This window comes from Trichosurus vulpecula, chromosome 7 (assembly GCF_011100635.1).
Source record: "Trichosurus vulpecula isolate mTriVul1 chromosome 7, mTriVul1.pri, whole genome shotgun sequence".
NCBI classification, from domain to species: domain Eukaryota; kingdom Metazoa; phylum Chordata; class Mammalia; order Diprotodontia; family Phalangeridae; genus Trichosurus; species Trichosurus vulpecula.
In genome coordinates, this window is record NC_050579.1 from 148,527,250 (window position 1) to 148,551,946 (window position 24,697).

Here is a 24,697-nt window from a genome sequence, read left to right on the forward strand (position 1 = left end):
TGGCTGAGGGCTGAAGTTACAGTGATGAGCAATTAGATGTTTGATGTACAAGACATTCATTAGTAGTCCCAAACAGAAGCCTGTTTCTGGTTTGTGAAACTTACTGTAGAAATGCTGTGGTGTCTTCTCTTCTCCCTTGGTGACTTCATCCACTTTCATGACTTCAATTTTCACCTCTAAACCAATTTCCAAATTTATATATCTGGACCCACTCTGTTCCCTCACCTTCAGTTCCTCATTTTCGATTGTCTGCTAGGCATTTTAATCTAAATATTCTATCAACCCCTCAAATTCACCATGTCCCAAAGAGAATTCATTATCTTCCCTCCTAAGCATGGTGCTTTCGATTATCCTCTGGATTAGGATTACTATGTTGATGTTAAAATTAAAGTCTTTTTTAGTCTACTGGATAATTTTCCAACATCACTTTTCCCATTTTTTCTTTCTTGATCTCTGATTTCCTGGTGCCACTTTTAAGTAAAATGTCAGTTTTCATCACTGGGCCAAATGAAAGGCACTCTAGATTTCTCAAGATTCAAAATACTTAAGTACAGAAGAGAAAGTACATTAAGTGGCATAGAGCTTGAAGAGTAAGATGTCATTATGGTCTTGTTTTAGCATCCCTGTTTTTCACATACACTTTGACAGTTTATAAGAACGTAAGGGTGTAATGTAAAAAAAAATGTCACTGACAATAAATTTCTTAAAAATGAAAGCTTTATTTTTGGGTGAAACTAGAGGGCTCAATGAGGTACACAGAAGAACCATTCTTTGCTTGATTAATTGATATGTGGAAATACAACTAAAGCTTTCTCTAAGCTATCTCATATTCTATGTAAGGGCCAGTGATATTGTTTAGTGAAATTGAAGATACCATATTTTTGGTTTTCCTTTAAAGTAGTGATGGTTAATAATTGTGAAATTTTTCCATCATGCTACAGCTGTTACTATCAAACCGAGCTTCAGTTAAGCAAATAATTTTTAAGTGAAAGCTATTAAAACTATATAACAACCCTGAGTCACATTTCTCCCCCTGTCCTAAGTGTGCTTGAGGTTTGAGTATTTTGTTTAACTAATAAAATGCTTATCTTCTAATTGTTTTCATTGTATTATTTCTCTGTCTTTAAACTTCTTGTTATACCTTAAACAGATCTGCCAATATTTTCCAACATGAGCACTAAGTCCTTGTCCCTCGTGGGCAAGAATTAACATACTGTGTAAGCAGAAGCCAGGAAACAGACTACAAACTCCCATTTACTTAAGTTCTTGGTTCTGGTCTAATAATCTTGTAACAAAGAACAACTGCTTTGAGATAAGTATCGACAGAACACAGGACACAAATGTCTTAATTGTGGCATTAACAGCAAAATCATTTAAAGTGACCGAACTTGAGACAGAGCAACAGTATAAGGTGAAACAGTTCATACAAATGAAAAAACAGTTAATACAATGACAGTTTTCAAGTCAACACAGATGATACAAATAAAGCATACATCAGGGGCAAGGTGTTTTTCATCACAAATTACTATTCTGAGAGCACTGGTTTGCTGTCCTTTCTTTAGGAAAAATGGAAAACTTATTTGGTAGTCAATGACTCTCCATTTGATAATAAGGCCAATGGGGGTTTAGGATAGTAACCAACTGTTTTTGAATTAGAAGAAAATCTGGTAAATTTGTAGTCCAAGGGTAAATCTGAAAGAAAACACAAAACCACATATAGTGAGATTAGTTTTACAGACCTTGAAAGAATATCTATTAATCTAAGAGATCAAAACTTGTCTGTCACTGAAATTAAAGCTGCTTTCTCCAGTAAGATACTTTTTTTTTAGGAGATCTGCTAACAGAATGGAAACATTCACAGGAACCATATTAAATTCTGTTATGTTGAAATCTGAATTTTGATCCTGATACCTTACTAAAAATAGAAGTCCTAAATCACTAGTCTTCTGACCTATGATCTCATTTGAATAACCTCAGGATTGAGAAATTAGCACAAGAAGAAAGAAAACAGTCTTATGATTGAATTTACAAGAAAAATATTCCAGGGTCTTGTAGAAGTTGCGAATTAGGATTCCATTAATCTGGTAGAATTACTGCCACTAGAGAAAAAATACAAACTTTTCAGTTTGGCATTTAAATCCCTTAGCAATTAGGCTTCAGCCAACTTTTCCAGGCTAATTAGGGATGGGAAGGAGAAGGAAATAAGCATTTATTAAGCACCTACTATGTGCCAGGCACTGTGCTAGGCACTTTGCAAATATTATCTCATTCGATCCTCACAAAATCCTGGGAGGTGGGTGCTATTATCATATACTACTCCATCTTATACACTCTAGATTCTAGCCAAACTGTTATATTCCCCATACACAAGCATTCCATTGCCTGCCTCCATGATTAGAATGGTCTTTCTTTTCATCTCTGCCTCTTGGAACTCCTAGTCCCCCAATCAATGCTTAGTTCAAATGCCACCTCCTTCAAGAATCTTTTCTGATTCTCACCTTGACATCACTCTAAATTTACTACATGCATCAGATTAACCTTGTACACCAACTATGGTTTTATACATCAATCTATTTTTGTGTACACAAAGATATATACTGACATGTCTCATATGCCTTTAGTAGAATGGTAAGCTCTTTGAGGACACTTTTTCACTTTTGCATTTGCGTTCCTAGTACAGAGTATCCTCTTAACAAAGACTCTTATGTCTGCACACTTAAAAAATACTTAGAAACAGAGTTTTAATTTTTCTAAATGAAGAGGTCATGTAGGTCTTGAATCCATTCGTAAAAATATTAAAGTGACAATACCTAATTAACTTGCAGGAACTGATTGATATAATAGAAGACAGAAATTTACTAGCTGAATTTCAATGAAAACTTTTGGATGGGACTGAAAAATAAGTATTATTATTTAGTAAGTGCAGCCAATGATTACCACCTTCCATTTGGATCTATGCTTCTTTTTTTTTTTTTAAGCTATGACAGATGTTAAAACCAAGCATTGAGATAAACTCAAATCATAACTAAACCCTTGAATCCTCATAGGGATAAACCAAGATTTTAAAGAACAATGAAGCATATGAAATCACATTATCAGCAATAGTGTTTTCTGGTTTATTTTTAGTGAGGGCAAAGGGCACGTTTTTGTACCATAGATAAAATATCGTTATTCAGATCATTATTGCACTATCAAATTTCTATTGTGTGTAAGCTTTATGATATTACATAATTATTAGTATAGCAAGACAGGTATGCAATTTATAAATAAGTTAATATACATATGTTTAGGTAAAAGCTCATTTTTTTTTTAAATTGTAGAGGTGTGAGATCGAAAAAGTTTGGAGATCAAAGCTCAATAGTCTAGTCAAATTGTCCTTTGTGCTATCCTCATACAAGCTACTCAATCTCCCATCTTTGTGCCTTTTTTTACATAGACTGTTTTCCATGCATGGAACACACTTCTTCCTCATTACCTCTAATCTCAGGATCCCTAATGTCGTTGTCTGTTACATGAGGTTTTACCTGAAGTCCCTCATTAGTAGTTCTTCTCTCCCCAAAATTACCTTGTATTAATTAATTGATTATTAATTATGTATTAAATACACACACATATGAATGTGCTCACCTATATACTCAATATATTATATAATATACATATGTTCAACATATATTAATGTATATGCTGTCTCCTGTGATAGAAGGTAAGCTCCTTAAGGGCAGAGAGACTATTTTATTTTTGTCTTTGTATCTTCAGTGCCCAGTTCAACACATAATAGGCATTTAATATTGTTGTTGTTCAATCATTTTAATTGTGTCTGACCCTTTGTGATCCCATTTGTGTTTTTTTTTTTTTTGCAAAGGTACTAGAGTGGTTTGCTATTTTCTTCTCCAGCTCATTTTACAGATGAGGAAACTAAAGCAAACAGTGTTAAGTGACTCGCCCAGGGTCACACAGCTAGTAAGTGTCTGAGGCCAGATTTGAACTCAGGAAGAGGAGTCTTCCTGACTCTACTCTAGGCCCAGCACTCTATCTACTTTGACAGCTAGCTGACCCAGATATTTAATAAAGCTTGTTAATTGTCTGCTTATCAACTAAATTAATTTTCATAAAAGAAAAATGAATAAAATCCCAAACATCTTTGTGTCCCTTCATCCAACTTTTTGGCTGCTTTGAGTTTGTATGCATAAATACCAAATCTTATTAGCAAATAAAAGGTTCAGTAGTTGAAATGATAAATTGTATATCTTGATGGGGAGGTAAATGGAGCCACAGTGTGTGAAAGAGACATTTCCTGTAATTATGTCTTTTCTGAAATTTAGAGTGGAAAAGTCACATGAAAGGATCCCTATTACATAACATTCATCGTCTTTTTTATTATTCCACTTCTCTAACCATACATTTCAGTCTCTTGAATTGGCCAGTTTGAACTTGACCCTTTAACGCAGGTCTATTTCTCTACATATACTCTCTGAGCACTCTTACTTATTCCTAGGGCTTCAGCAGCAATTTTTTATCCCTGATGTTTCTCTACTTAGTACTAGACTTATACCTTCAGTTGACTATAAGAAAGACTGAGATCTCCTCAGCTGAATCCTACCAGTACTTCCATTCAATTAAACAAGCCATAAGCGCTTGTTATGTTGAAGGCACCACGTGTTAGGTATTGGGAATAAAAAGACAGTTACTTTCCTGAAGGAATTTACAGTCTGCTTCTGAGGGGAATAATGAGAGGTTTGGATTTGATGACAATGACTGCTATTTGTAATGTCCTTTAAGGTTTACAAAATGTTTTACATATCTAATGAGGAAGGACCTAGTCATTGGAGTGTAGGTACTATGCCCTGTCTGGCCTGTTTCTGGGCATGCATAATGGAGGTATCTTTTTCACACACGTATTCTCTAACTACTTGGTGCCCATGGACCCAGATATTTAACACCTGGGGAGGAAAAAGTTATGGTTAAGGCTTCCAACAGAATGTATTATTGGTACTAATCCCTCTCTTCCCCCATTCCTTCCCATCTACTCCATCTCAAAACTTTGTGGAATTTACAAAAAAAAATCCTTCCTTATTAAAGTTGAGGACTTATTCCAATCCTTTCATTTTAATTGTATGCTACCATAAATGCCTGCACTGACTATGCATTTTATCCTTACACATGTTCCTAAGACTTCATTTTTTAATGTTGTGCAAACATGGTCAATTAATAAATTTTTTTTGTTCTATTCCTTCTCTCATGGTCTCTGCCATTATCCTAGATCCCACTATGCCAGCAACATACCACCCAAAAGACAGGGATCCACAGCTAAAAGAAGGTCCATTAGGGGAAGGAAGAATGGTAAAATTTTTTGCCAATTAAGTTACACTACTTTGAATCTGGAACAAAGGAACAGAGGGAGACTTTAGTAGGCACAGCAGGAAGTCAGTTGTCAACATTCTGTTGTCAGCCAAGATTCAATCTGTGTTTTGAAGGGCTAAAACAATTCTTGGGAAAATTTGTGCATGTGCATATGTATGTGTTTGTTTTCTAGCCCTATGAAATCCTATATCCACAACGAGTTACCTTAAAAGAAAGAGATATGTACTCCAGTTTGTCTAGAGTACAAAAGAGACCCTGACAGGCAGGATTCTAATTTGTCCATGGGTCTGATTAAATTACTCCTTGAAAATTCTACATGACAGCTCCTCCTAAACCTAAGGCATCCAGGAAGAAATCACCATAAGGCAGAAGAAAGCAGCATCTTTACTAAATACATGGCATTTGAGGAGATGTACTTACATATGTGTACACCTCATCTTCAGAATAATTGGCAATGGATAACCTGGGCAGCATAATGCAGTTGCAAGAACACTGGATTTGGAGCCAAAGGCCCTGGGTTTGAGTTCTGGCTCTGCCACTTGCTGCCTATATGACTTTTTATTTTTAAATCGTTATTTACTTATTTAATATTTTTAGTTTTCAGGATTAATTTTCACAAGAGTTTGAATTACAAATTTTCTCTCCATTTCCAACCTCCCCCCAACTCCAAGATGGCACATATTCTGATTGCCCTGTTCCCCAGGCAGCCCTCCCTTCTGTCACCCCACTCTCCCCCATCCCCTTTTCCCTTATTTTCTTGTAGGGCAAGATAGATGTTTATGCCCCATTGCCTGTATATCTTATTTCTTAGTTGCATGCAAAAACTTTTTTTTGAACATCTTCTTTTAAAACTTTGAGTTCCAAATTCTCTCCCCTTTTCCCTCCCCACATTCCTTAAGAAGGCAAGCAATTCAATATAGGCCACATGTGTATCATTATGCAAAACCCTTCCACAATACTCATGTTGTGAAAGACTAACTATATTTTTCTCCTTCCTATCCTATCCCCCTTTATCCAATTTTCTCCCTTGACCCTGTCCCTCTTCAAAAGTGTTTGCTTTTGATTACCTCCTCTCCCTAACTGCTCTCCCTTCTATCATCCCCCCCATCTCCTTCCTCCTTCTTTACTGTGGGGTAAGATACCCAATTGAGTGTGTATGTTATTCCCTCCTCAGGTCAAATCCAATGAGAGCATGATTCACTCATTCCCCCTCACTTGCCCCCTCTTCCCTTCCAACAGAACTGCTATTTCTTGCCACTTTTATGCGAGATAATTTACCCCATTCTGTCTCTCCCTTTCTCCCTCTCTCAATATATTCCTCTCTCATCCCTTAATTCAATTTTATTTTTTTAGATATCATCCCTTCATATTCAACTCACCCTGTGCCTTCTCTCTCTCTCTCTCTCTCTCTCTCTATATATATATATATATATATATATACATACATATGTACATATATATGTATATATATATATATATATATATATTATATATATGTATATTCCCTTCAGCTACCCTAATACTGAGGTCTCATGAATTATACACATCATCTTTCCATGTAGGAATATAAACAAAACAGTTCAACTTCAGTAAGTCCCTTGTGATTTCTCTTTCTTGTTTACCTTTTCATGCCTCTCTTGATTCTTGTGTTTGAAAGTCAAATTTTCTATTCAGCTGTGGTCTTTTCACTGAGAAAGCTTGAAAGTCCCCTATTTTATTGAAAATCCATATTTTGCCTTGGAGCATGATACTCAGTTTTGCTGGGTAGGTGATTCTTGGTTTTAATCCTAGCTCCATTGACCTCTGGAATAAAATGTAGAAGCTGGTAGATCTTGTATTATCCTGATTGTGTTTCCACAATACTCAAATTGTTTCTTTCTGGCTGCTTGTAGTATTTTCTCCTTGATCTGGGAGCTCTGGAATTTGGTGACAATATTTCTAGGAGTTTTCTTTTTGGGATCTTTTTCAGGATTCTTTCAATTTCCATTTACCCTCTGGCTCTAGAATATCAGGGCAGTTTTCCTTGATAATTTCTTGAAAGATGATATCTAGGCTCTTGTTTTGATCATGGCTTTCAGGTAGTCCAATAATCTGTAGTTCTGTAGCTGCATCACCCCCGCTGCCCCCTGGGGTGGTGGCTGAACGGCAAACTCCTTTCACTCTGTCCCCTGCAGCTTTTCCCACTGACATTCTCTGTTGTCTTTAGTGTTTGTGGGTTAAGAAGTCTGGTAACTGCCACAGCTCACTGATTTAGGGCACTAGGGCCTGTTCTGCCTGGCTCCCAGTCTGGCTGGTCCTGGCACAGCCCATGCTGGGCTCTGCTCCACTCTGCTCCCAGCTCGGTACGCCATAGACCTTACCCAGCGACCATCCAGGCTGTCCTGGGCTGGAGCCCTGCTTCCCTCTGCTATTTTGTGGGTTCTGCAGTCCTAGAATTTGTTTAGAGCCATTTTTTATAGGTGTTTGGAAGGTCCTGGGGGAGAGCCCTAGGCAAGTCCCTGCTTTCCAGCCACCATCTTGGCTCCACCCTGCCTATATGACTTTTGGTAAGTTGCTTCACCTCCCTAGGTCTCATTTTCCTCTTCCATAAAATAAGGGGTTAGATGGATGATCTCTTCAGTCCTTTTCCTCACTCAAAATCCAATTAACCTTCAAGTTGCATAATTTAGAAAATGGAACTATTTCTTTAAGATTCCAGTAGGAAGTGTTATGGCTTTGAAGTCAGTGGATCTGGGTTTAAATCCTGACTCTGCCACCATTTTGACCCTGGGTAAATCATTTAACTTCTCTGAGCCTCAGTTTCCTCATCTGTAAATGATGGAGTTGGACTAGGTCAGCTGTCAAACACAGCCCTCAATTCTTATGGAACCAGATTAAAATGTATTGAGAAATATTTAACAAAATAAATAAAAATACAATAGAACAAAGATAATATTAATGTCATTTTCTAAGTCCATATGTGCCCTGAGGGATCCTTATGTACACTTCAGTGACCCCTGTTTTTATTTGACTTTGACAGCACAGGACTAGATGACCTTCAAGGTCCCTTCCACTTTCAAATGTATGATCCTTCGAAACCCAGAGCACAGGAACTCCTAAAGACAAACTATGGTAGAGACTTTAAAAAACAACAACAAAAGGCATACAAATAAGGCCTGGCTGGTGTCCTGTATAAGACAACTTTGTTTTTTACCTGACTGAAGGGCAAGGGGTAGGGAGTGGTTCAGCATTTAATCTGCATGAAAATTATGTTGATGAATGAAGGACAGGAATAGCTTTCTGTAATTCACCACAGAAAGGGGAGCATAAAGTACACTAGGTAAGGAAAACATTAAAAATAAGCACATTTCAAAAGACTTAAGTTGCTCCATCATGAGCCGTGCACTCAAAGGGCGTCCAAATACTAAGAAAACCATAGCCCAGTCTGAACTGAAATAAAAGTTACTTATTATAACTATGTGAAAAAAGAAAACGTTTAGTTGTGGACCTTAGCTCAGCCGCCATATGTCTCTACTGGAATTACACATGCACATATCGCTTTAAAGCTTATAACACACACGCACGCACGCACTTTAAGGCTTAGAAAGCCCTTCCCACACTACAATCCTGTGAGATATGTACAAGTATTATCTTCTCTGTTTCATAGGTAAGAAAAGGGAAGGAGATTATAAATGACTCAGATGTATAAATGTATCAGATGTGGGACTTGAGTACAGACAGGTCTTTTGACATCCAGACCACTGATGTTTCTACTACAGCTTCCTAATCTTCACAGGGGAGACCGTGCCAAGGAAATCCCAAACCCTGCAACTGTAGCATGGAATTGTTTAGAACCAGGGATGTACCTTTCTATAGCATCAAACCTCTAGACAATGGAATTAATTTCCAATCTTATTGTACTCTCCTTGAAGTGAGAGGGGTTATTAAGGATGGTCCATGTGAGAAACGTGGTTTTGGGGATCACTGGACTTCCTGGGCAGGGCCAAAGTCCTGAGGATAATCCTGTGATAATCCCTAGGGAAGGCTGTACAGACCACAGGACTCCCAGAGGAAGACCAAGTGGTAGCCATCCCTTAATCTGTGGGGATCACAGGGCCTCCTAGGGGTCAGACCCTAAGGAGGACCCAAGTGATGGCCCCTTAGGATGGCGGTAAGATCACAAGGCTCCCGAGACAGGGCCAGAAGTCCCAAGTGATGTCCCCTTAAGAAGGCCGTGCAGACCACAGGGTTCCCCAAGGGAATCCAGAGTGGTAGCCCTCTTAACACCACAGTGGGGATCACAGGACACCCCAAGACAAGATCCAGGAGTAAGCCTGGTGAGCTTCCACTGCCTGTTGCTTCCCTTCACTTGACCTTAGGAAAATCCATGTGATTTGCCCATTCACACCCAAAGAACTCAGGACCACAGTGGGCAGAGGAAGGCATTTTATTATGCTCCCCAAGAGAGCGGGTGTGGTGCTCAGGGGAACACTCACACTGATACAGCTGCAGGAGCAGGGCTAACCATTCCCTCCACTCCTGCTAGAGTCATGGTTAGTTTACAATCTTTGTTTTTTACATAGTTTTCCTAGGTTATACAGTTTATATAAATAGGATAATAAGGATACAGAAGCAAAAGTGAAGTTAATGAGATTTTCCTTGTCTTAGTTTAGGATTAAACTATATTCTTTTACTTCCCCTACTTTCCCTTTTTAACATATACAAATTATGCAAATCAGTAGGCTTGGATTCTTGACCAAGACCAGACCCTAGATAAGCTTGAACAGGTTCAAGTGGGTTTGGCCTCTCTAATTCCCTAGACTGCCTTCTCAAAAAGTATGCACATGCGTACAACCTCTGACCTCTCACCTGACCGACCTTGAGGCCTGGTCTCTGCTAAAGCTGGGGTGGGGGAGGGCAGGGAAGCACACTTTTAGTTCTGTGGAAACAAAACTCCCCCTGCCATTTCTTACAGTCCATAATCTGCCCCAGGACTCAGGCAAAATTCTATCGGATTAGTGAGTAGAAGACAGGGTTATCGTAGACAACACAAGCAAGACATTTCACTTCTGGTGGCTAATTGGTAAAATGAAAAGTTTGGAATAAATGACCTCTAAAGTACTTTCTAGCTGTTAAAAAACCCTAATCTGAGTTTATTGAGCCATAGCCTATCTTATAGGGTACACTGGAAGCAGGGAGGTGGCATAGGAGATAGTGTGCAGGAGCTGGAATCAGGAAGATGAGCTCAAATCAGGCCTCAGATATTACTAGCTGTGTAATCTTGGGCAAATCATTTAATTTCGGTTTACCTCGGTTTCCTCAATAGTACAATGGAGACAGTAATAGCACTTCCCTCCCAGGATTAGTAGGTCAATATTTATAAAGTATTTAGCATGGTGTCTGGCAGGACAGTTTGCGGCACATAGTAGCTGCTTAATAATAATTCCTTCCTTGATGTTTCTGGGAGTAGACCTGAAGGGGATGAGGAGGCCTCTGGCAGCAAATGGAACAGGAGGGCCAGGATTAGTTGTGGTAACCAAAGATTTGGCGGATAGCAAAAAGCTTAAAAGACCAAAATTTAGGATACTAGGAAAATGAGATTTGAAAAAGCTACTGAACATGGGGCAGCTAAGTGGCATAGTGGATAGAATGCTGGACCTGGAGTCAGATGACTCGTGTTCCCAAGTTCAAATCTGGCCTCAGACACTTACTAGATGAGTGACCCTGGGCAAGTCACTTAACCCTGTTTGCCTCAGTTTCCTCATCTGTAAAATGAGCTGGAGAAGGAAATGGCCACGACAGTATCTTTGCCAAGAAAACCCCAAATGGGGTCATAAGAATCAGACAGGATGGAAAACAACAATAGTTTGACATGAGTGTGTCTTATACTACACCTAGGAGATCCTTCCCTGGGCTTGCTTACTTTGATGGATCTGTGTTCTCATTCATGACACAGAATCCAACCCATCTACAGGCCCATCATTTGCAAAATTTGCCCACATCCTTGAGTCTTTTTGCCTCCAGTCTCTTAGCTTCAATCTGTCCTTTATTACTGTGGCCAAAATAGCATTGCTTGTGATGCTAATTAGAGAAGGCTGACCTTGGAGTCATGAAGATGAGTCTTAGTTTCATCAACTATGAAATGGAAAAAATACCTGTAAGTATTTAATGCACAGACCTGCTGTGAGATACAGACGGAAAGGACTTTAAGGCATTATATCAATGTCAGTTACACATCCAATTAATTGCCAAGACTTTTTCGGTTCTATCTCCTGAACATCTTTTTTGCCTCTGTTCCTTTCTCTTCACTCACGCCATAGACACCTTGGTTCAGGTCATCTCCTCTCACCTATATTATAATTGATCTCCATGCATCTAGTCTCTCACCATTTTCCACATAGCTGCCAAACTGCTATTCTTAAAAGACAGGTCTGATCATGTCATCTCCCTCAAACCCCAAGGTGCTCCAGTGGCTCCCCCACTGCCTCTAGGATAAAGCAAAAACTCTTTTCTTTGTTCCCTTCCCTTTCTCCACCTCCTCACTTCCAGTCTCTGGTATTTAAATACCTTCATGATCTGGCTTAAGCTTACCTTTCCGGGCTGATTACACATTTCTCTTCCCATGAGCTCTAAGTTCCTGACAAATTGATCTATTTGCTGCTGTTCATAGGTGACATTTTATCTCCTACCTTCATGACTTTTTTGTACATGTAATGGGGGACGGGCACATGTATAGAGAGCCTCTAAGGTAAGTTTCCAGACTTCAATTAGTTATACAATGTCTACACATCCTCCAAAGTTCAGCTCATTTACTACTTCCTCCAGCAAGCTTTTCCTAATTCCCCCAATCTTCAGTACCCCACCTTCCATCACTTTGTATTCATTGGGTATATAGCATATACTGACTTATCTGTGACTATTTTGTATCCTTTCCCCTCCCCACAAAATCTTTTGCATAGGTATCTTCAGTGACTAGTACAGTGTCCAGTGCTTAATAAATAAATCCCTACTAATTAACTAATTTAGGTCCTGCCCAATACAGATCGACTGTGTGAAATTGGCGGAATCTTTTAACCTCTTGGTAAGCCAGGAAACTCTAAGATTGTTAGTTATCTGGACAGAGGGAGGGAATTTAGTCATCACGGATCTGGCTCAGTCTCCTTTCACCCCTCAGGCCACATGAACTGGTCATGTGGGATTCCTTTGTTCAAAAACCTTTAGCAGCTCTCTATTGCCTGCTGAATGAAGTCTAGATTCTTCTAATAGTCAAGGTCCTTCATAATCTGGTGCCACTTTCCCTTTACAGGCTCACGTGATATTATTTTCCCAATGCACTCTGCCACAGACAAACCAGGCTACTGCCTAGAACTCTCTCATTTCCACGCTTTTCCCCAGTAATCACCTTACCCTCGGGACTTCAAATAGAACTTGGTTTTGCTACCTAAAGCACTATTTGTGTATCACGAACACCAGTGTTTGTCTCAACCCTTTATTAGAGTGCAGGTTTCATAAAGGAAAGAATCATGTCTTATCAATCAATCGACCGATAAGCATTTATTACGTGCCTTCTATGTACCAGGCCTTGTATTGAGGATACAAACACAAAATTCAAAACAGTCTTTTCCATCAAGGAGCTTATAGTTTCTATATGGGGGTGGGATGGGGAGGGAGGAAGGAAGGCACAACACGTACACAAACAAAGCAGATCCCCAGGTCTCTTCTAAACTCTGTGTCTCCTCCAGTTAGTCCCTGTAATAATGCTCTTGCTCACAGAATGTGCTTAAGAACTACTGAATGAATGGAACTATGACTTCCAGATGAATACTCATCTTTTGGCTTGTATCCCAGGGGCAGGGCAGTAGAGAAATAATTCAGTCCTACGAAGCCTGAAAACTGAAATGCTTTTTACTTCTTTTCCCTTTTAGGAGGATTATGAGAAATACTACTTCCAAAATGAGTGCAGGCAAACCAGCTGTAAATTTCTATAGCCTATGTTGGCTGATTTAGGAAAACAGCCACCTGAGAGTCTGTATGTCCTTAGGAAGGTTTGTAGCCAGTTACTAAGGGTTATTTAAATCAATGGTGTCAAACTCAAATAGAACCAAGGGCCACCAAACCCACACCAGGATCTCTGCAGGTTGCATATTGATTTAGAAAAATGCATGTTAACATTATCTGTGTTTTATTGTATATTTCTTTATTTTGTTAAATATTTCCCAATTACATTTTCATCTGGTTCTGCCTGCACTCAGGAGTGCCATGGGCCCCTTGCCTTTTGAGTTAAATAATACCACTCAAGTGCTTAAGGAGAGGAAATTAAAAAACAATTATCTTCCCCTTTTTTTTTTTTTACTCTCAGACAGGAGTCCATGCATGAAAATGTGCAATATTAATAATATGTAATTTTTACATAGTGCCTACTATGTGCCACGCACTGTGCTAAGTGCTTTACAAAAACAATTTCTTTGGATAGTCATAGCAACCCTGGGAGGCCAGTGATAGTATTATCTACATTTTACCTATAAGGAAACTGAGGCAAACAGAGATGAAGTGATTTGCTCAAGGCTAGACAGTTAATAAATATGTGGGGCTGCATTTGAACTCCGGTCTTCCTGATTTCAGGCCCAGCATTCTATCCACTTCACCACCTAGCTGCCTCTTAACATCTGATGTTAGACATTTAAGTTTTTGGTTGCTTTCCCTGAACATGGAGTCTGTGACTGGGAACTTTCCCATAGCTGGACTGGTAGAGAAAAAAGCTCCAGTGAAGAGCTCCAAGGACAGTGCTTCTCAGAGGTATCACCAAGACTCTTCTCCCAGCTGAGCTGAGCCAAATGGAATTTCTCTGCTTTGCTGCTACCATCATGAGCTTGGTTGGAGAGAATCGTAACCCTGGCCAGACTAGAAAGAGAAGACCTGGACCAGTGCCAAGGGTACCACAAAGTCAATCCCTTCAGAGTCACTTGAAATGCCTGTAGGACACCACTCCTGATGTAGCAGCAGACAGATGTCACTGATATCATCAGAAGAGCAGTGATCAATCTATAAGAGTACAGATCCCAGGATGAAAAAATCATGACACCAGGGAAGACTTATTGAGGGAAATTAGGGGTATTATAATTCCTTACCTGCAGAATATTCTGCGCTTTCCCTCTTTTCCTTTAAACACACTTTCAGGGACACATTTATAGCTACTATATAAGTATGATACTGGTACAGGAATTTTCCAGATTTTATAGGTGGGTGCTTGTGGGGGGATTAGGGGGTAGTTTTCAGTCAGAAGTGATTCCCCTTAACTCCTCAGAAAAAATTATCTTCATGTCATGTGTACCACTGACTTAAGGGAGATATTCCAAAGCTCTCATTCTACAGAGCTATGTTATTAACATTTTCACGCTAAGTAGATGCCAGACCATTATCAGTTGCTCGTCATGAACATAAACTAGTCAGATTGGATCAGAGTCTAAGATTTGCCATTTAAAATGATAATTACTATTCCACTGACCATAGAAAACAACATGAAAAAGGACAGTCTCATTATGGTCATAGGATTAAGAGTAGATTTCACCAAAGACAAATAAAGCAATTACAACATAAACCAAACTAAAGGTCCATTAGGTAGATTGCGGAGAAGTACTTAGGAGATTATTTTTAAGCATTCCAGGCACAGTAAACAATCACAGACTTGAGTAAACTCTTCATTTGGGAGGATATTTCCCCAACAACAGAAATCTGTGACAAGCAGATCCATCTGGAAGACTGAATAGGAAAAATTTTCCTTAAGAATTTTTCCAATATTACCCAATGAAAACAAAACCCAGTTTTCCCTCTTCACAGTGTTATTATTCTCCTGAGGAAACACAGAAGAACATAAAACCCTCCTTCTTCTTAACCATGAACTCTTCTGGGGGTCATTGTCAGTTGAATCAGGGAAGCATGCGCATACACACATATACACGTGTGTACATGTACATAATATATGTTCACGGAAAAAAATCCCCATATTACATAGTTAATCTACAAATGATTAAAGAACTGTGTTTCAGGGTGGCATTCCTATGTTTGGCTAACACGAATGAGTGGAAACAAAACAACTTCTAAGGACCACAAAACTCATGCCTTTCTCATTTTCCAAGTCCCCAATGGACTTCTCTGACAAACACATTCCACATCTCCCCAACTCATTAAAGAATAGGAGAAACCACTTGGAGTTTCTGATGTTCAGTGGTAATGAAAAATGATTCCACCATGCAGGGTATGTACCAAAATAGTTGGGGCTGGGTCAGTCAGAATTTAGCCAGTTTGGGAAATCATTTGTCTACGCAGCTTCAGCTTAACCTGGCCTTAGGGTAGCTGCAAAGAGAATGTTATTTTTCTGGCTGCCAGGGAGTGTTAGCAGGGTGAACAGATTTGCAAACCTGACTAATACTTTCTTTTTGGCTCTCCTAATTTCTGGCCTAAGTTTCCTGTTGCTGGTGTAGCTTTCAGACATGTTCTCTGCCCCCACCTTCCCATTTTCCTTAAAGCTGTTTCAAGCCTGTGCTTTCTGCCATCTCATTCCCTTGACCTTGGCTATCCCACTGCAAGAGTTACCCCCTACAAAACCCAGGACCGTGCCTGTAGATGCCAGCTCTTAAGCTCCTACCTCAATCCTGTGCCTCTGAAAACCCTAAGTAAATACTACCAACTTCCCAATCCCCCCTCCATTTTCCTTCTCTTTATAAGCAACCTTTGTTGTTTAGCTATTTTAGTCATATCTGACTCTTTGTGGCCCCTTTTGGGGTTTTCTTGGCAAAGATACTGAAGTGGTTTGCCATTTCCTTCTTCAGCTCATTTTACAGATGAGGAACTTGAAGCAAACTGGGTGAAGGGACTTGCCCAGGGTCACAGGTAGCAAGTGTCTGTGGCCAGATTTGAACTCAGGAAAATGAGTCCTCCTGACTTCAGGCCCTGCACTCTATCCACTGCAACACTGCACCAGCCAACTAGACTCAGTTTATAGGGTTAAAGACCATGGGATTATGAAATTTAGGTATTTTTTTCTTCTGAATTTTTATATACTGGTGCCAGCATTATGGATCTTAGACTACAAGGCTTTTTTGAAAGGGTTAGTACTTTTAGATTGGTAATTCCCTCCAGATAAGGGGGAAAAAGAGAAGTGGATATGATAAAGATAGTTAAGGATTGCATTTGTAAAAGCATGTGGAATAAATTCAAATGACGTGGGGGTTGGGAGGCTAGGGTGAGATTTTGGTGAGTATGTAAGTGGTGAGAGGGCGTCTGGTAAGTTACCATAGGATATGTACTTACAAGGACAGAAGTCCTTTGAATCTATAGAGCATAGTTTGCAAATGACCTATGGAATTCTAGATTTAGGGAAAATCTGAGTATCCTTAATAAAGTTACCTTTTCATAGAGATAGGGATTAGGATTGGATCTGTGACTTTGTCAATAGATAGATCTCCCAGATGGGTCAACAAGAGTCAACATTTATTAAGCACCTACTATAAGCCAAGAAACCTTGTGTAGGTAGGAAACCAGTGCAGGTCAGCACCTTCTCTTCAACTCATGCCACAGCACTTTTCCACAGTGAGAAGAATTGGATTATCTATGTGTAAAATGGTTTTAGATTTGTGAAAGTGTTCTTTGGAAAAGAGAGGAAAGTAGACTAAGGCAAAATCTATACTCTCAGTGGCTGATCTGCTGCAAAATATGTCTGATCAGTTATTTCAATTTGACTCTCTGTTGTGGTCCATGTCTTTAATGTAACATAATAAACCCAGATTTGAAAGAACAGGAAACCACGTCAGTATAAAATTAGAAACAATCCTGTTTCTGAGCATGTAGACGGAACCAGAATCATAGAGGCTTTTGGTTTTGTATCAGGAAAGGACCATAAAGTACATTTAATTAAATGAAATAATTTTATAGGCATCTAGGTGGTGCAGTGAATCAAGTGCTGGAGTTGTAACGGAGAAGACCTGAAATGTCCAGTCTCTAATACTCCCCAGTTTGTAGGACCCTGGGTAAATCATTTACCTTTTCCATGCCTTTTCTGTAAAACGTAAATAATCATAGCACCTACCTCATAGGGCTGTCATGTGCATAAAATAAGGATGAATTTGTAAATTGCTTTGCAAACCTTAAAGCTTTATAGAACATCATCACCATCACCATCATGATCATCATTGCTTAGGAGAATGAGACTCACCGTGGTTGTGTGTCTTAACCAAGACTACACAATTGTCTCGTGACAAAGAATAGACTAGAATGTATTTCTTTATTCTTAATTAGGTGAGAATGAGTTCCTATCAGGTTAGAAAGATGTAGGGATAGGAGCTAGACTGGTCATTTCATTAACATGGGAGAGGAGACTCTACCAGTTCAGGTCAGTACCTCTTCCATAAGTTGGCTTCTTAGAGAGTTGCCTAGACTGACCCAAACAGGACTAAAATGTAATTGGGAAATGTTTAACAAAATAGATAAAAACACAACACAGATAATGTTAATTTGTGGTTTTCTAAGTCAATATGCTGCAGGCAGGGTTCCCTTTCTATTTGAGTTTGATACCACTGGTCCAGAGAACTAAGAGGTGAAGTGACTTGGCAGGCAGGGTATCACAGACAGTATTTGCAAGATCTGAATCTAGATCTTCGTGGCATTCAGGCCAACTCTATATCCATTACTATGTCACACTGCCTCTCTTGAATGATGTAAACTAAACTACTGACAAATCAAGAACATTCCTTTAGGATATTCATACTAGGTATAGACATCATAAGAACATGGAAAATCATTATTAATAATTATAATTATGTGGTTAATAGTTATTAATAATTATTATCATGAGATATTTATTAAGTTCTTGAGTATATATATTTTTCATCTTTTATTAAGGTATTTATAATATATCTGTTTTCATGAGATTTATATTCTAACAAGGACACTAATAAAAAGGTGTGTTTGCAGAGAAGGGGAATCAGGGTGGTAAGGGAATGGGAGCCCATGTCGTGAGGAGTAGCTAAAAGACCAGAGGAATTTTAACCTCTAAAAGAGAAGGCTCAGTGAGGCATGATAGCTACTTTCAAGTATTTAAAGGGCTTAAGGTGGAAGAGGAAAATTTGTTTTGTATGGAAGTTTGGAAGATAGGTTTTGGCTTGATGTAAGACATCACTTGTCAAGAATTCTACAAAGGAGGGGCAGGTAGGTGGCACAGTGGATGGAGCACCAGCCCTGGAGTCAGGAGGACCTGAGTTCAAATCCAGCCTTAGACACTTACTAGTTGTGTGACCCTGGGCAACTCACTTAACTCTGATTGCCTGTACACACACACACACCCCATACATACCCAAGAATGCTATAAAGGAGATGCCTATTCATGTACTGGAGGGACTAGATGACCTCTGAATTGCCTTCAATATCTGCGATTCTGAAATAGGATCATTAAAATGTCTATCGTCAATAGGATCTACACCATTGATGAATTCTTTCAACCATTACTTATCTACACTCTGCCCTCAAGAAATATATAAGCTGTGACCCATCTAAATTATATAAATAACAAAGGCCATTACGTTTTCCCCTCTTAATTTAATTAGCTAGGTGCTCAGTGAATTATTGCTTTAATAAGCTGTTTTCAAGGTAAGGATTGTTTTAGAAAATGTATGGAGGACTGACTCAAAAACTGTGGGTCAAATACATCTTCAGATGGAGAAAGGCAGCATAGGGTAGTGGATAGAGAGCCAACATTCTAATCAGGAAGACCGGGTTTTCTGGCATATTGAAATAGTACACTAGGCCTAGAGTCAGGAAGATCTGAGCTCAAATGCATCCTCAGATACTAACTGGGTGATCCTGGGCAAGTCAATTAACCTCTGTTTGCCTCAGATTTCACAACTGTGAAATGGGGATAATAATAACACCTATCTCCCAGGGTTATGACAATCAAATAAAATAGTATTTGTGGAGTGCTTAGCATAGTGACTGGCACATAGTAGGTGCTTAATGCATGCTTGTTTCCTTCCTTCCTTCCTTCCACTCTCTTTCTTTCTTTCCTCCTTTTCTTCCTATTAACCCTCTCAGAACCCTAAGCAACTCTGCAAGATAAATCTCAGAGCAGGTAACAAATTGCATGGATAGAGGATATTTCCCCACTGGGAGTTCCCAAAGAAATCACAGATCTGATTTAAAATAAATATCAAAATATTATGCTAGAGATACAAGGACAACAATAGTCCCCGTCCTCAAAGAGCTTTCATTCTATAACACGTATACAAACACCTTCTATGTATTCACATTTTAATAGTACCACATCTAGGCCCATCACAAAGTATTTTTACAGGCACATACAGGTAATAAACAAAGGTGAATTTTCAAAAGGGTTTAAAAAAAACTTCTTAAAACGAGTCAATTCAATTCTCACTAGGGTACCAGAAAGGGTTACTTTGTGACTGACTGCCAGGAGATTTGGGTGTGGGGTATCCTAAGTGAGATCAGATGACTGCCCTGTTAAAACAAGGATCCTGAGACTGTGGACTCAGCAAGCGCAAAACACTTACTCTTCTGTTACGGGAAAGTCATTAATGGTGCTGACTATTGAGAGGGAAAGAAAAAAGGAGAACAAGCCCCAGATTCTTGCCCAATAATAACAAATGTTCTCTTAAACACTATGGAGCATGTATAATTCTTCTATCATTAACACTGTTAATGATTTGGTTAGATGTTAATGGAACACTACAGTGAATGTAACTGCACCAAGCTGAGAACGAATTCTGGTTTCAGACTAAGATTCAATGTAGAAGAATATTACAATACGGAACACACAAAGAGTGGAATGTTACATGGAACAGAGGGGCTTTCAGGACTTTTTTGTGGTGTGTGTATGGATGGAAGAATGGTAGGGAAACATTTATACAATCAAAGGCTCCATCTACACTATGGATGGAGCTACAGGAAAAAAAAAAGCTAATTTTTATGCACCCTACTTTACTCAAAGGCAGAATAAGCGGCCGCAAATGTTTATTGAATACGGGTCTGAAACCACAATACCCTCAGCAAAGATCAGATGAAAAACCTTTTATAAAAGATTTTTTTTTAAGGGGAGAGGGATTAGACTTGTGCTTTTATTTCTGCAGAAGTTCCTGGTGTGGAAAATCCCTATCCTCTCAATGTAGATCAGCAACTGCTCCGTAACAAAGTCTTGAGAGTTTCCTGGGGACATTGAGAGGTGGTCAACAGAATTGTTAACTTCAGAACTGGACCTTGAATGCCTATCTTACTGCCTCCAAGGCTGGCTATCTGCTGCCTCACTCTGTAAAGGATACTGTATGTAAGAGAAATGGACAGTGGAGACCCAGGGGCCCTCACAACAGTATCTAGAGTATAACAATTAGCTAAAAAGTAGTTCACGATGACTAACTACAATGACTTTTTTCCTTCACTGAACTGGAAATTTTTAGCAGATTTTCACCCCCTTAATCCAGTGGTTTCTAAATTTTTTTTGACCATGTACTCCATTATTAGAAAAAAAACACCGAACAAACACTCATAGTTACAGTTATTTATGTAGACGTATTATTGTACTAACACAGAGGCAGCTAGGTGATGCAGTCGATACAGTGCTGGGCCTGAAGTCAGGAAGATGAATTCAAATCTGACGTCAGACACTTACTACTACGGGACCCTGGGTGTGTTATCTAATCTTCGTCTGTCTCAGTTTTCCCAACTATAAAATGGAGGCAATAAATAATAGCCCCTACATCCCAGGGCTGCTGTGAAGATGAAACGAGAGAGCATTTGTAAAGCTTTCAGTGCAGTGCCTGGCACACAACAGGTGCTTAATAAATGCCTGAAAACACACATGAAAAATCAACAAGCAAAAGTAAGTGGTCTCTGAGTTCCACTCAGCAGAAAGTTTCAGTATAAATCTATTCCTCCTTCTAATGAAGGGTTCTGTCTAACGGATACTATCAGATCTTAATATGATTGAGTTTTGGATATTTTAGTTGTGGTTTGGTAGGAGTGTGGGGACAGCTAGAAAGGTCAGGTTGGCTAGAGTATACATAGTGCAGGAAGAAGTGTCCCTAAAGTCTTGATGCAGTTTTAAGTTTTAATAGCTTAATAATATAACATATATTATATGTAAAATATAACAGCAACAACAACACAGTATGGGCTATTAAAGCTTAAAATTGTATCAAGACTTTTGGGACACCGTGGGGGTAGGTGGTAAAGAGCTTTAAATGTCCAAGAGACGAGTGTATATTTTATTCCAGAGGTGATAGGCAGGTAGGTAGCTTAGTGGATAGAATGCCAGGCTTGGAATCAGGAAGAACTATGTTCAAATCTGACCTCAGATACTTACTAGTTGTGTGAACCTGGATAAGTCACTTAACCTCTATTTGCCTCCATTCCCTGGAGATGGAAAATGGCAAATCACTCTAGTATCCTTACCAAGAAACCTCATGGACAATATTAGCGTGTTCTAGTCCATGGAGGTCACCACGAGTCAGACACAGCTGAAAGGCTGAACAACAACAAAGAGGTGATAGGGGCCATCAGAGCTTGTGAAGTAGAGGGTGATAATGTCAGCCTTGTACTTTATGAAAACATTTTGTGTGGAGGATGGATTAGAGTCAGGGAAAGACTGGAAGCAGAGAGACTATTTAGGAGGCCATTGGAACAGTCCAGGCAAGAGGTGATAGGGTCTGGAATAAGGGTGAAGTCTACGTGAGTAGAGGGAAGGGGATGAATGTGAGAGATATTGTAAGGTAGAAACACCAAGTTTTGGCAAAGGATGGCATATGTGGGGTGCAGGAGAATGAGGAAACAAGCATGACGCTGAAATTATGACCCTGGGTGACTGGAAAGAGGGTGGTACCTTTCATAAAAAACATGGAAGTTAGGGAAGAGAGGTGTAGGCTTTACGGGAAAGAAAACCTAATGAGATCTGTGATGCAGATCACGATCCACCCACGCTTGTTATCCTGTGGAGATCTTTTTTTTTTTTTTTAAATCCAAACAAAAAGAAGTGGAATGACTTTAGTGGGGTGGACCAATATAGACATAAAGTGATCTCGGGGGCAAGAGCATAGTATGTTTATGGGGTGATGGGGGAGAAACTATGGTGAATTTGACCAGTGCCACCTCATGCTCCACAGAAGTTGGATGCCTGGGGTTGATGTTAAATTAAAACTACCTTTTGGGGCTAAAAACTAGAAGAGAAGTGGGAAGGTTGAGAACTTTTGGAATGGGCTAGGTTATAATGGGTAAAAAGTAGATGTGGTTATGTTAGAGCCCAGCTGTTGGCTGCTGTACCAAGAGGGTGTTGAGATCATGTTCCCACCCCAAATTGACAGATAAGAGACCCACTGGTGTCATGGCATAGCCCTCGCTGTAGAGGCCACTGATCTAACAATGGTATCATATTAATGGTCTTGTTTAATACTTCTCCCTGAGTAGATGAAAGAGTAAAAACAAAGAACCTGACAAACCATAATTTCATAATAGGAATGTCTTTGGGACACTGAATGGGGAGATGGTGAAGAGGCTAGGGTAGAAGTGATTCACAGTTCTCCTTCTTGCACTGTGACTGGAGGACAGCCAGAGTATCTTGCCTCTTTAAGAATGACTTACTTGAGGTTGGTATGTGTATCCTGGGGCAGGGAGAGCCATTGGACTTATCGGCAGTCTGATGTATAATGTACATTTCCGCTACTTTATTTACTCCCTTTAACATTCCAGTTTCACAACTTATTGAATGACTTGTCATTCCCAGAACTTATTAATGAGTCAGTGAAAGTCATTAAGAAGATTTTTTTTATTGTCTTAAAATACATATGGACTTGGCATTATCTTGCTATATTATCTCTCATATAAATGCACTCACTGAGTGATATGGGAGGGAGTGGGGAAGGGCATAAGCATTTACACAGCACCTACTATGTGCCAGACACTGTGCTAAATGTTTTATAAATATTATTCATTTGATTCTTACAACAACTTTGGAAATTAGGTTCTGTTTATTATACCCATTTTTTCAATTAAGGAAACTGAGGCAGAGGTTAAGTGACTTGCCCAATGTCACACAGTTAGTAAAGTGTTTGAGGTCAGATTTGAACTCAGGTACTTCAAAGCAAAAACATCTGACTTGGAAAACAGACAGAGGAGAGATGATTTAAGAATCACTGAACTATCTGAAAGCTACAACCAAAAAAGAAAAAAACAGCCTAGAAATCATATTTCAAGAAATCATAAAAGAAAATTATCCACATCTCTTAGAACCAGAAGGCAAAATAGAAATTGAAAGAATCCACTGGTTACCCCCTGAAATAAAATAAAAAATGAAAACACCCAGGAACATTACATCCAAAATCCAGCACTCCCAGTGCTCCTGGAGCTCAAAGAAAAATACTGTAAACAGTCATAAAGAAAGAATCCAAGCACTGAGGAGTCACAGTCAGGATCACACAAGATTTAGCACCTACAACATAGAGAAGTAGAGAACTTGGAATAAAAAAATTCCAGAAGGCAAAAGATCTAGGCTTATTTACTCAACAAAAGTGAGTGTAATTCTACGGGGGAAAAATGGATTTTTAATGAAATAGAAAACTTCCAAGTATTCCTGAGAAAGAGACTAGAGCTGAGTAGAAAATACGACATACAAATAGAAGATTCAAGAGAGTTATAAAGAGGTAAACATGAGGGAGCAATCATAAACAACTAAACAAGGTTAAACTGTTTATATTCTTATATGTAGAGATGATGCATGGCCTCTTGGTGATGATAGACTAATTAGACAGAGATCCTGGGGGTGATTCTGTTATATTTTGATGATCTTAAAAAATGTAAAGGCTGGGAAGAGGAATACCCTGTGAGAGAGGGGAAGGGAGAGGAAAAATGGGAGAAATTATTTCACAAATGGAGTGTACAAGTAAAACTGCAAGGAAGAAGGAGTGGTTGGAGAAGGGCCACACTAGAACCTCATTCTCATCTGAATGGGTTAAAGGAAGGAAGAATATATATACATACACAGTTGGGTACATAAGTACATTTAACCCAATAGGGAAACAGAAGGGAAAGGGGGTAAGGGAAAAGGGCAGAAGGATAGGAAGGAGCAGAGATTAAGAGAGATTAGGGAGGGATTAGTTAGAAACTCAACTAGCCAGTTAGAAACTCGGTTAGTTAGATGGGGCTGGGGGAGGTGGGAGGGAGAGAATTTGTAAAATAAAACTGAATTAAAGAAAAGAAGAAGAGGTCTATGATGAAGAGAATTTTATTAATCATAGCATGGGAATATCAGAGGGCTCAACGGAACAGGAGAACATCCATAAGTGGTAATGAGAGGTAAGAAGTTAAT

General features: G+C 39.2%; 1 protein-coding gene across 1 annotated transcript in view; it reads right to left on the reverse strand.

The window, feature by feature from the left end:
• Positions 1-699: 699 nt before the first annotated feature.
• Positions 700-24,697, reverse strand: part of NT5DC1 (5'-nucleotidase domain containing 1) — a 251,990-nt gene continuing 227,992 nt past the window's right edge. The window contains exon 12 of the mRNA XM_036769032.1: positions 700-1,692. Within this exon, the coding sequence (XP_036624927.1) occupies positions 1,577-1,692 (116 nt within the window). The 3' untranslated portion in view covers positions 700-1,576. The remainder of the gene's footprint in view (positions 1,693-24,697) is intronic.